The 13,031-nt window shown below is 42.9% G+C and overlaps 1 protein-coding gene across 2 annotated transcripts in view; it reads right to left on the bottom strand.

Moving 5' to 3' along the window:
* Window positions 1-9,601, bottom strand: part of EVL (Enah/Vasp-like) — a 117,792-nt gene extending 108,191 nt beyond the window's left edge. The window contains exon 1 of one of the 2 annotated variants that reach the window (XM_015630894.3): window positions 9,505-9,601. Coding sequence is in view for 1 of the 2 variants with exons in the window: in XM_015630892.3 (XP_015486378.1) it covers window positions 9,037-9,059 (23 nt within the window). In the remaining variant the exon portion in view is untranslated. Of the gene's footprint in view, window positions 1-9,036; window positions 9,235-9,504 lie in introns of those variants that run through there. The other variant, XM_015630892.3, reaches the window with a different exon arrangement.
* Window positions 9,602-13,031: the final 3,430 nt, after the last annotated feature.

Genomic DNA, 13,031 nt, shown 5'->3' with positions numbered 1-13,031 from the left:
ACTTCCTAAGTCTTGATGCTAGGAAATCACATTGTATTTCAGGATTGATTTTTCTCTTACTTCGACCTTCAAAACCAGGATATTGTTACATCTTGGTCAGCAATGTCAGGATTTTCCACAATAAATCAGACATCGTTGTCATGTCAAATTACTGAGATACCTTTCATGGGCTGTACCCTGTGGGTACTTAATTTTCACCTTCTTCTTTAATAACACGCTTCCTTTCTTCTCCTTTTCACACTGAACTTAATAAATAGTTTAAATAAATGCCTATCTGTGTTTAATGAGCTTGTGCTGAGTGAGCTTTGAAAATACCACTGGTTATATGGAGTAGTTAAAAATTACCATAGGGGAGCTACTGACATGAGTGCATTGCCTCTTATTAGTACTATGAATCTTGCCTAACAAGCCAATACAGACTTTGAAGTGTCATTCTCAAGCTTTGAGATTGATCCTTTCCCAATAGCAGTGGTGGGTTTTTCCCCTTCCTTCATATTGCTAGCACTTTGGGCTCCTAAATCCTTTGCTGTTTCTCTTGCAACAAAATTGTCCCAGTACAATAACAGAAGCAGTTACTGTGCACCATTACAGCACAGCGTCAGGGCCAAAATGCCTGCTTCCCCCATTCTGCAATACACACAGACAAGCTTAGAATCACATTTTCCACACTCTTCATCACTGAAAAACAAACTGAAACTTTCAAACAATTCAAATACTCCACATTTATGTGAGCCTGTAAAGACAAAGGCAAATTTTCTACATAAATAGCATCCAGCTGGTCCTCCTCCCTGGAATAATCAGAGCTGATACATGCTCTTGTGAAAATCTGATCCGTGTAAAATGAATTTTTCTTCATTTTTGAAATGTGGTTCTTAGATTTCCATTTCCCAATTAAAACAAGAATGTGACTTTGATCTCAAGTAATTTGCAATGCATGTCAAAAAGAGTCTTATCTGTTACTTCCATTTTAATGTCACTTTATGAGAAACAGCCCCTTGCCAAACATCAGCTAAGCTGTGATGGCTGGGCAGAACGGTGCTAACTAGAAAAAATGGCATCAAAAAGTGCTGTCTCATGAAGCAAAGACAATCTGTGGAGAGCAAAGCTGGTAGGAATACTTCTTTTATTATAACAATTCTTACAGTCAGAAGAAAGAACAAGCTTTTTGATATAAAACCCTCCTCCAGTCTGAAAAAAAAAAAAAAGTTTCAATAATCTCCCTAAATTTTTACCTGGCTTTTCCTCCTTTAATTAATTTCCTTTCACCCTGTTTTTTTCCCCTATCTCCTTCCCTGCCATGGGAAGTTAGTCTGAGGCTTTACACCACAAGGATTAAAAGGATCATAGGAAGAAGCCCCCATGTCCTGTATCTACCTTATGAACAGCAGAAATAACAAGAACAGCAATTTTATCCATTTGGCCTTGTTGCACAAGAAAAGGCAAGAGGGAATTCGGATATCCACGCTGTCCTGTAGCTGAAAATATGGACAGGGACAGAGGTAATGAGCATCTCTGGGAGACACCAGGATACTGAAACCAAGCATCCACCCCTATGAAAAAGCACTGCAGGTAGGAAGAAGTGAGCAGCAGCTACTTCCCATGAAAGTTCAGCTGAAATGCTTCAAATCTTTATAGACTTCACACTAAGGCTTAGAAAACACTAGAATGACACTGAGAATAGCTTGCTCTAATGAATGCCCATAGGTGGATTTAAAAATTATCAGAAATTTTGTTATTTAAAGAAGCCATCTGTACTCAAGTTTATTTTCATTTTAAAGCTTGACATCAATTTCCATGTCTTGATAGCTACTTTAATTTCTGAAAAGTGTGTCTGGATCCTCATTAAACAACAGCAGACACTTCTTGTTTGCAAATATTACCACAAGGTTGGTTAAAAAACAGAGGGTGGCTAAACATGTTTTGGAGTTGAGAGAGTGTTAAAAAAAGGGAGAAAATGATAAACATGTTTTGGAGATGAGAGAGACATAGATAAAAATGCAACAATAGGTTATCATGCCTAGAGCAAGGGCATAGAGAGGAAATTCCTTGGGCTTGGAAATGAATTACACTGCAGACCTCAGGTAGGTTCACAAAGGCTGTGATCCAAGCCTTTGGCACCAGTGAGACTGGTGCTCTGTAGGGTTTACAGTTCAACAGGAAAGAAGAAAAGAATGCTCCTCCACAGACAGGAAGACTTCCCCTGTTTTAGGCACTAAATACACACACCACAGACAATTTACACTGATTTAACTGTGACTGGAAATTACCTCCTAACATAGACAGTGGAGCCCTTCCAATCCAGTGAATATCCTGGAATAAATCTCCTTTCATATTTATATTTGTGATAAAATTATATGCCCAAACATCAGAATTTTTCCCCCTTAAAATCCGGCCAAACCTGACTCCACCACCTCTAACAAAGAGTCTCTATCTATTTTCCTCTTCAGTAGAAATATTTCAACATAGCCACTATGAGAATAGTACATGCTTATCTTCATTTCCAGCAACAGCATTCTCACATTACTTTCTTAGAAGCATTTCTCTCCTTCTCTTCAAATGTCTCTGTGCTAAACCACTGAAATATGTGGCAACTGCAGTGTCAGTTGTCACAGGGAAAAATATGTCAGCAAAAACATTTGATTCAATCTGCTGTTTAAGGAAGCAACATTTCCTCAGGGTGTATGCCTTGTGTGGATAAATAACAACTGTCCAAAATCCAAGGATCGAAAATCAATTTCCAATATCAAAGAACAGATTTGAGGCAATTGCCTTCAGCAAAAGAAAAATTAAAAACTAGTTCCTTTTCCTCTTTTTTTAATTTAGTGCAAGTTTGTTTTTGGAGAAAAAAAATATAAAATTTTGTCTCTCAGTCACAAAATGAAGGGTGAAGAGTTATCCAAAGGGTATTACAGATCTTATTGGAACCATAAGTTGCCCCTCAGGCTTGTGCATTTTCTCTGATGAGATGCATCATATGGAATATTGATATTTGCATTCCAATTCCTGCAGATAATCAGAAATTTCTGTCTCAACAACATGTTTTTATCAAGTTTCATGCTCAGCTCTGAGGCTCCCAGCACAAGAAGCACATCAGCCTCTTGGAGGGGGTCCAGAGGAGGCCATGAAGATCATTCAAGAGCTGGAGCACCTCTCCTACAAAGACAGGCTGAGAGAATTGAGGTTGTTCTGCCTGGAGAAGAGAAGGCTCTGGGGAGACCTTATAGCACCTTCCAGTACCTTAAGAGGCTACAAGCAACATGGAGAGGAACTTTTGACAAGGGCATGGAGTGAGAGGACAGGGGGGAATGGCTTCAGAGAAAGAGAGGATGTTTAGATTAGCTCTCAGGAAGAAATTCTTCACTGTGAGGGTGGTGAGGCACTGGCACAGGCTGCCCAGAGGAGCTATGGATGCCCCATCTCTGGAAGTGTTCAAGGGAAGACTGGATGTTGTTTTGAGTAACCTGGTATAGTGAGAGGTCTGTCAGGTCCCTTCCAGCCCAAACCATTCCATAGCTCTGTGAATTTGCGTGTTCCATGTAAGGACATAAGGGAGGAACGGAAGCAGCTGGTTCACTGGTGGGAACTGCAGAGAAAGCAGAGATTTGGCAAGCCTGCAGCTTTCTGGTTCATACAGTTGTGGTTATTTATTAAGCACCTACAGGATATTTTGAACATGATATACAATTGGAGAGTTCAGCTATGCAGGTCAGAAGATCCTGCAACTAATTATGATCTGCCAAGGTACCATCCTTGAATTTTCTCCTTTTTAAACTTGCTTTCTCCCTTTCATTTCAACACCTTTTGACTCAGAAACAACTACTCATCAAACTTTTCCCCTCTTGTCAGAAAAGATTAACTACATCATTTGGTGTGTTTTTCACTAGCTGCTTCATCTAACCTGGAAGGTCAGAGTCACCAATTTGGAACAACAATTTGTTACACTTCTCTGTAGTGCTGCTGTTCCACTTCTCCATTATATCTCTACACAGAAGCTACACTCCTGTAGCAACTTGAAATAGCCTTTTGGCAACTCTCCTGATGCTTCTTACTCATCAATATGATCATATTTCTTGCAGCAATGAACAGGAATCCTTTTCTATTGTCATAGAGTCATAGAATGGTTTCAGTTGGAGGGGACCTTAATATCATCTAGTTTCAACCTCCCTGCCCTGAACACCTTCCATTCTTTTAGGATTGCCCTGAACCAGGTGCAGGACCCTGCATTTGGCCTTGCTGACCTTCATGAGGTCCACATGGACCCACCTCTCAAGCCTGTCAAGGTCCCTTCCCTGCAGTGTGCTGACTGCACCACAGAGCTCAGTGTCACTGGCAAACCTGCTGAGGGTGTGCCCAATCCCCCTGGCTGTGTTGTCACAAATACATGAACAGTGCCAGTTCCAACACTGACCCCTGAGACTGCCACACAGCACTCAGCACTGGTGCCCACTCTCACAGCAAGCTGTTGACCACAGCTCTTGGAGTGTGACCATCCAGCCAATTTCTCATCCCTTGAGGTGTCCATCTGTCAAATCCATGCCTCTCCAGATTAGAGTCAAGGGTGTTGTACAGGACAGTGTCAAACATTTGGCACAAATCCAGGCAGATGATGACAGTCACTCGTTCCTTATCCACCAACACTGTAACCCCACTGCTGAAGGCCTCTGTATTTGTCAGACACCATTCACCACAAGAGAAGCCATGCTGGCTGTCACTTCAGCTACAGCTTCCTAAGGCTGCTTGGCTATTCAAACTGCAGTGTCACTTCTGAAAATTGTGATTATTTAAAAGGCTTTCTTCTTAGGAACTTCCAGCAGGAAAAGCTACTGGAAACAGGCCTGCATCCCTTCGTAGCACCAGCCTTTTGTCCCTTTGATAAATCACCTTGCTGTTTGTTGGAGAAGGAAAAGTTGGGGAAGGAAAAGTCACGTGCCTTTTACTGTAATATCCATCTTTACAAAATGATCATGCTTCTCCTTTATACAGTTCTTTAATAAACATGCCAGGTACTCAGGAGATACCTGAAATGTCAGCAGTGAAATTACAGAACCACAGAATATCTCTTGTTAGAAGCGAACCACAAGTATCACCAAGTCCAGTTTCCTGCTCCTCACAGGACTACCGAAAACTAAACCATATGACTAAGAGCATTGTCCAGGCACTCCTTGAATTTTGACAGGTTTGGTGCTGTGACCACTTCCCTGGGGAACTGTTCCAGAGACCCACCACCCTCTCAGTGAAGAATGTTTTCCTAAAGTCCAGTGTGAACTTCCCCTGATGAAGCTTCATTCCATTTCCTTGTGTCCTTCTGTTGATCAGCAGAGAGAGGAGAAAGCTGCACTCTAAGTCAGAGCATGCATTTGACGGGCACCTGCCACCACAATTCATTTTTACAGAATCATGTAAAAACCAAAATTCTTCACTAATTTGGCATATTCAGGTGTTTATTTGCTTGGCAGCAGCAAAAACAGCTTAAACATCAGAATTCCCGTGTGCTGATTCAATTGTGCAGCTAAATTCGGCCATGAAATGCTCATACATTACAATAAACTCCATGCCTTCATCTGCCCAAAGACACAGGGGATCACCTGCTCCCAGGGGACATCTTCTAGTGCTGCTGCTGCTTTGGGGACCAGCAGGTGGGAGGCTGTCCATGCACCGTGGCACACAAGCGCTCTGCGTTCATTCTGAGCTTTGCTTTCTATTCATCGGTGGGTTTCAGTTCCTCTGTTCAGAGCCAGCTCGCTCTGAGAGACTCATCTTCCTTCCTGTAGCGTTCTCAGTTTTGCTCGTTGGATGGGGGAATAGAAGATGTAGTTAAAAATACCGTGGTGCTGTGGTGGGCGGTGTAGCAGAAATAGACAGACACCAGCTCACTGCGAAGAATACCAAGTAATATCCCAGAAAGATAAAGGCATAGCAACAAAAGAAAAGAAAATGCATTTGTGTTCTGCCACTAGAGAGCTAAATCTGGGTGGAAGATACCAAATGAGGAGTACTGTTCGTGGCCAAGTGCACCATCCTCCTGATGGCTTCACGTGCAGAGCCATCCTACGGCAGTGCGGTCAGCAGCAGGTCATAAAAGCATGGCTTATGAACAACCCTGCCTCCAATTATAACCCAAATGTATGTCATCTTTGGGGTTTTATGAAGACAGTGCAGGAATCAGCAATAAAATGGGCCAACCCATAGATAGCACACAGAAACCAGAAGCCCATATGGACTGAGAAGGGGCTTAGCTCCATTAACCTCTGCTTTAAAAGCAAAGTTTTTCAGGGGATATTAGGTTCTTTCCAAGAGGAAGATAAACCAAGCTTGGCTGATACAAGAAGCTGTGAGATTATTCTATGGATTTACTCCCTAATTTTTTCAGAGGCTTAAGTCTCTCTACATCTAGCCAGTAACCACACAGGAAAGATTCCATCCCAAAGGGCTTTACAGATAAGTTTTTCACAAACAGTACACCAGAGTCACAGTCTTTAAGTGAAACAATTCTTCAGAGAGGTCCAGCAGCTGCTTAACACTTCACAAAAATAACCTGGCACCATTTCACCAGGGAGGTGAAGATGGCTGCATCAAAATGAAATCAGTGGGAGAACTTGGGTGGCCTGATTGCAGGGATGCCTCTTGGCAAAGGCTCAGGGTGCTACAGCCTGCACCACCCCTCTGGGCAGCCCTGCAGGTCCTAAAGGCCCCGTATGGAGACAGGAAAAAAAAAGCAGAGTGACACACAGAGATGCCCTGGTTGGGTCTGCATGAGCAGGCCCCGCTGGGCTCACCACTTCAGGGGACACTCGGGTGCTCAAGGCCTGTGGGTGCACTGGAGGATGGAAACAGCCCTGCTGCTGCAACACACACATGAGCATCCACCTCAGGCTAAAGTCAAGGTGAGAGATGAGTGCAAGCCTGTGTTTTGTGCACATGGAAGACAGGAACCTTTAAAAGAGAGTGGGGCAACCCTAAAGCCTTAGGTCAGAGAAGAGTGCCCTCTGCTGCTACAGCCACTTTGCTTCCAGGAGCCCATGGCAGGGAGGCTTCCACCCCACTGCTCAACTAGACCTCTTTTCAATCTTTAACTTGCAAAATATGTTTTGATGCCATAAGAATCTAAAATAGCCACAGGCACGAGAATAATCATACCACAAAAAAAAAACCAACCATCAACACACAGATGCAACCTCAACAAAACACCACAGAAATTCCCAAAAAAATAAATGTCATTTAAATGCTGTTGTACAGAAACGCCAGCCCTACCAGTGCAGAAAATTTACAAGAAAATGTCTAGCAGTCTGCACATCAAATGTTATTTTCAAATCAAGTCTAAGAGAGGCTGACACATAATTTAATAAGCCTAATGGGTGTGTAATCAGCATTTGACCATTCCTGCCATAAAACTAGGTGTCTTTCTGGCCCAAGATGTCTAGGAAAGCCACTGAAAGACAGCTAAGGCTTTTAAAGCAGGATTTTAAAAACATCCTCTTTTTTTCTCATTGTAGATTTATTGAGGATTTCGCTCAATTAAGAACAGGACCCAACCAACTGGCAGAAATACAAACAACTCTGTGGGCACAGTAAGTGGCACAGTAAGCTTGGACCCATTTACACCTTAAATTATTGCCAACAATCAGCAATGTCAAGATTCCAAGCATCTCCTGACAGCCCTGACAACAGCAGTTACACAGCATTATCCGGTCTTCCAGTAAAATCTTTCCTCTCAGACAGCATTCATGCTGCATCTCACAACAGGAGGAATACACACAGTCATCCTGGGTCTCCTCACCTCTTGCAGCTGGAATCAGAACATTTTGGAGAGTGGGGGTGTCCTGTACCTGCTTTTGCCACCACTCACACACAGAACTGAGCAGCAACTCACAAAATAATGGAAATTGCCAATATATTTGCCTAACAAAAGCAGAAATAATGTTAAAAATATCTCATCTGAGGGTAGAAAGTTTAATTTTAAAGTATTTAATAAAAAATGCTCATTGTGTATAGAAAGAGAATCCATCATCTCCTCTAGTTACATACTTGGTCAAACAATCCATTTTTTTGAATCAAAAAGAAAGGTATATTTAAGATACATTATAAAAATGATATATAGACAAATGTATCATAAGGTGATGCCTAGTGCTGCTTCAAAATTGTCACCATTTTATCTGGACAATTTTATAACACAAGTTATAAGAACTGAACACATTAAACAATTTATTTTTTTTTTTTTCACAAAAAGTGAGACACTCCCTACCCCACAACTACTGACCAGAATTTTTTCAAGTCCCAAACTGTATAGGAAAATAATTGTCTGTTAGTGAGGGTAGAAATTCTGTTTCATGCCTTCAAATGTCTATTGAGGTTTTAATAGACCTCAATACTTGCATAAGGATGGAGTTATACTGGGGGTGGAGATGGAGGAGGGGAGGGGGCAGAGGCAATACTGAGCAGAACCGATATCAAATAAAAAGTGCTAATTTCATATTCTAACAATCACAGTTGCTCAAATGTCTGCAAACTACAAACCAACCCCAAGAAACTTAACAATATTCTTATTTTAATGTAATTCATAAGGAATTCTGCAGCTACAAGGCTACAAAAAAGACAAGTATATTCTGCAGCAGCATAAAATATAATCCTATGTACAATCCAAGCATCAATTTTCTCTTCTCTATCACCATCGGTATTTTATCTTGAAGGAGCATCTGTCAGATTCTCCAGAACTAAAAATAGCAAAGACCCTTTTAAAGAGAATAGTTTCTGGTTTATATTTATAACTACCCTGTACTCGCTGTTTCTGGCTGCATGGCTATGAAATTTGTGCAAGATATAATCAATTACCCAGCTTTGCACTTCATCATGCAGTTAAGATACCGTTACCTGCAACGAACCCTTCAAGCACTTCTCCCCATGCACAGGGTAGAGATTCTAAAACGCAATAAATATCTGCACATTGAAGAACTAACTGTAGAGCTGACTGACATTACACAGCAAAAACCTTGTGAGAACAAAAACCAAGCACACTGATGTATAAAACAGAGAGCCTACCTGAATTCTTCAAATGCATACATGGCCTAGCAACTACACAAATGCTCTGAAATTTAAAATAATCTTCTTAACGTGCAGAGGACCATTTAGTCTGTCAAACTGCAGCAAAATGCATAATGACGAGACAGTATTTTTGGAATATTCTGAGGAGAAAGGGTATGCAGATACTGGCCTGCAGCCTACAGCTCAGCCAGCTGCTGACAAGCAGCAGCTAACAGGAAAAGGCGATAGAGTACCATGTGATCATTCCTGCAAGTCTGATTAATGCAGTATACTCCAAGAATACAGGCTGATATCTTTATTATTCAAGCCAAATAAGTCAAATATGGTACGCGACAGGCTTCACAGCTAAATTATCATTCACATGCTACATCAAAATCAGCAAGCACAAGCAGAGGATAATAAAAAAGCTAAATATATATTGTAACCGAAGAGATTAATTAGGCCCATTCAAGCTGATTTTCTTACCTTGTAGTGATATTTTAGTCTGTTTTTATTCATCTAAACCATCAGTGATGGAACAAAAGACTGCATCCACAAACCTCCCCTTCCATGAAAGCCAGAACATTTAAAGTAGTTTATCTGCTAGAAATCATTTCCTCTGTAGTCTATCCCCAACCACTTTAACTCCTTCAGCCCTGAACTCATTGCCATAATCCTTATTTGCAGTGCCACGCGGGCTTTTTTAGGGTTTACAGGGTTAACACCAAGAAATCGCAGCAGTGCAACTGAATGAAGTGGGATAAGAGCCAAAGGAGTCATATCTGCGAGATCACAGAAGGGAGACGGGAATGAGGAAAGTTGAGCATTTCGTGGCATTGCAGTGTGCGGGCGAGGATGCTTCAGCTGCCTAGCAACAGCGCACGCAATCTCCATGGCAACAGCGCAGCCAGCGCAGGGCAGAGCGGCCGCTGCGCACCCCAGGGGCGACACACGGGGACAGCCTGGCGGGCACGGCCACCCCGAGCCGCCAGGAGCCCCTCCCGGGGCCAGCGGGGCCAGCCCGGGCTGGGACAGCCGCAGGCACTCCAGGGGAGGCTCCCGGCCGGCCCCGGACGCCACATGTGCTGCTCTCAGATTACACGGCCCGACAGCGATGAGTGCCGAGGCTGAGCAAACACTGCCCGCAGCGCTGGGGAACAGCCCAAACACCGGGAGCCAGAGCTCGCCATCCCCGCAGCCACCCCTTGGAAATTCTGGAATCGCAGGTCGGGTGCCTCCCATCCCCAGCTCGCTCAGGGACTGTACGGGTGTTAGCTGAGAGTTACTGTAGGGGAGATTTGCCCAAGCTGCCCGACTCAGCAGCGCGATGGGGACGGACAGGGGGAGGTTTAACCCTGAGGCTGTCACTCTGCATCAGCCACCACAGCCTGGGGACACCCAGGGGTGCCAGCACGGAACAGAGGGGGACAGGCACTGCCAGTCACCTGCTCCTACAGAGCTGCTGAAAGGTGAGCACTGCAGGAAATGAGGGAGATGCAAATCCTGGGAAATCGACCACAGCCCTAGGAAGGAGAGAGAATGGGGCAGTGTGAGAACATGCTGTCTGGGAAAGTCACAGGGAGACAGCAAATTCAAGGTTCCCTCTGGGGTTGCTCCCCACCTTGACTTGCCTCTTTTACTGCTAAGGCTGGCACAAGGAAACACACGGAGGATTTTGGCTGGAGTCTCAAATATCCAGGCCCAACTACAGCTCCTGAGGTTCACTGTGCTCTAGGGCAATGGCTGTCCCACTGAGCTGCAGGATTTGAAGGCTGGAAAAGCATCCAAAGTGTTCAGACTGACACATCTCCGAGACACAGTGATTGGGGACAGGCCACGGTAACTGTGGCATCTGATCTCATGGCTCTGAAAAATATAGGCAGAAGGGGCTGGAGTGAAAGGAAAAGGCACTTTTGGCAAAAAAAAATTAAATAAATAAAATCCAGCACTGGAAACGAAAAAAATCCACATTTACTTGAGGCATGGTGTTTTTAATGTAGTAGTGACCTTGGGTTTCATTTTATTTCCTCTAAACAAATGTGGTAGTTTTAAGTGACAATAAAGGCACGCTGTAGGAGCACTAAAACACATGCAGTCACACCATCTGACAGAAATTAATTCTTCCACAAGCATCCAGCAAGAGAAGGACTGCGAGGTAGGTGATTCTGGCTACAGCCTAATAAAAGATTAAAATTAGCAGAGAGAACAATGCAACCATCAAGAGAATCCACCTTCCACATTTAGGCTGAACTTCACCACAAGCATGCCCACTGTATACAGCACCCAAGCAGATGGGCATGGGAGAGGTACCCCTTGCAAGCAACTGCTCTGCTCCTGACTTTGTAGGAAATAGTTTTATACCTTCAGAGCCAGCCAAGATCCCTCATGGGAGAAGGATGGAATTCTGAAGTTCTGTTTTCTTGCTCACCACAATCTTCCAATAACTTGAATCAAGAAGAGAGGGCTGGTTTTCACTTTAAACTTGTTTCTTTTTCGTGCTGTTTATCTAAAATAAAACCTTTCTACAGAATTAAGATCAAACACACTGCTTCTCCTAAGCATCCTTCTTGAAACAAAGTTGACAAAATCACTATCTGGTCTTCCAATTTCTGCAGTTTTTCCACAGCCACAATGCAAACAAATAGCCAGCTGTTCAAGTCAAGGCTTCTGTCATCAATGAGTTCACTGTGAAGGACTAGAAAAGCAAACATCCTCCACAAAGTTTTCATATACAGTAGAGGTCAGCTGTTGAAAGGTTTCATTAGGATAACATTTTAACTTTTCTTCTTGGCCAGCACTTCCACAACAGCTGATAGCATTACAGAAAGAAACAGCAGGACTTCTGTCTTGTGAGACAACCATTAGTCTCAATTCTGGTTAATTAATTACTAGGATTCCCATATTCAACAGTAAGATCCGAGACCACCATGTCCTACTGCAGACATGGGTGAGGCTCAGCAGGAAATTTTACCAAACAGAACACACAGGGGCTTCAGAAAGTCACATGAACACATGTAATTGCCAAATACATAAATAAATGCAAGGCTGTAATACCTCCTTATAGCTTTTTAGCAAAGATTGTAACTTCCTGTGCCCTGAGCCAGACTGAAGGTCTTGAGAAGCAGCCAGAAATTGTGTCAGAAACCACAATCAGCAATGAAATTTTTTACAAGAAGTTGTTTGTTCCCTTCCTGGCAGCATAACCAGTCCAGACATTTGATGACAAATGTCCAGCATTTTACCAAACACTGAAATTATGTCACATGAAATAAAAATTTACTAAACAGTGGATGGGACAATTGATGTAATGGGAACTGTGGGACCCAGACTCCACCTTCTGATCAGAGGCCAGAAAGATGTGACAATGAGTGTCCCTCCCAATGAAGACAAGCAGTAGCTTTTGGGAAACAATTTGCAATTTTAATGCTGGGCTCTAACAAACAAATGAGACTGTAACAGGAGTGGTTATCCTTGATGAAAGCTTGTCAAAAGAGCAAAGGATTCAAAATGAGCCTGGAAATATGACAAGCCAGAAGAAGGCAGAGGATACTGGTGAAATTTCTGGTTTTATGTAGTATTTCACTGCCATCAAAGGGCCTTATGCTGATACTCGGCCAAAAGTCTGGTTTCCTCAAGTGTACCATCTTGCATTATTGTTATTTGGTATATCAGTGTATCAGTAATTGTCCTCCTGACCTGAGATTCCACCAAAGCCTTTGCCAGATGCCTGGTGACATTATCCAATCACAAACGGACTGAGATATTTTAATGAAGTAACTTATTCCCTTGCTCAAGAAAGGAAGAAAGCCACTAACACAGTGGACTTCTGTCATTAAGCCTGCATTATCATTATGCTGAAGTGATATTCAGACCACTCTAAAAAAACCCTGCAACTGTACTGAAAAATTCTGCATTCACTTCAATTCATGAGGAAGAAAACAGAAAGGAGAAGGGAAATGAGCCAACAACAGCATATCTAATGAGTGTTCATTCACTGCAGCTCCAAAATTTCT

Source organism: Parus major, chromosome 5 (assembly GCF_001522545.3).
Source record: "Parus major isolate Abel chromosome 5, Parus_major1.1, whole genome shotgun sequence".
NCBI classification, from domain to species: Eukaryota; Metazoa; Chordata; class Aves; order Passeriformes; family Paridae; genus Parus; species Parus major.
This window is presented reverse-complemented; position numbering and strand designations above follow the sequence as displayed.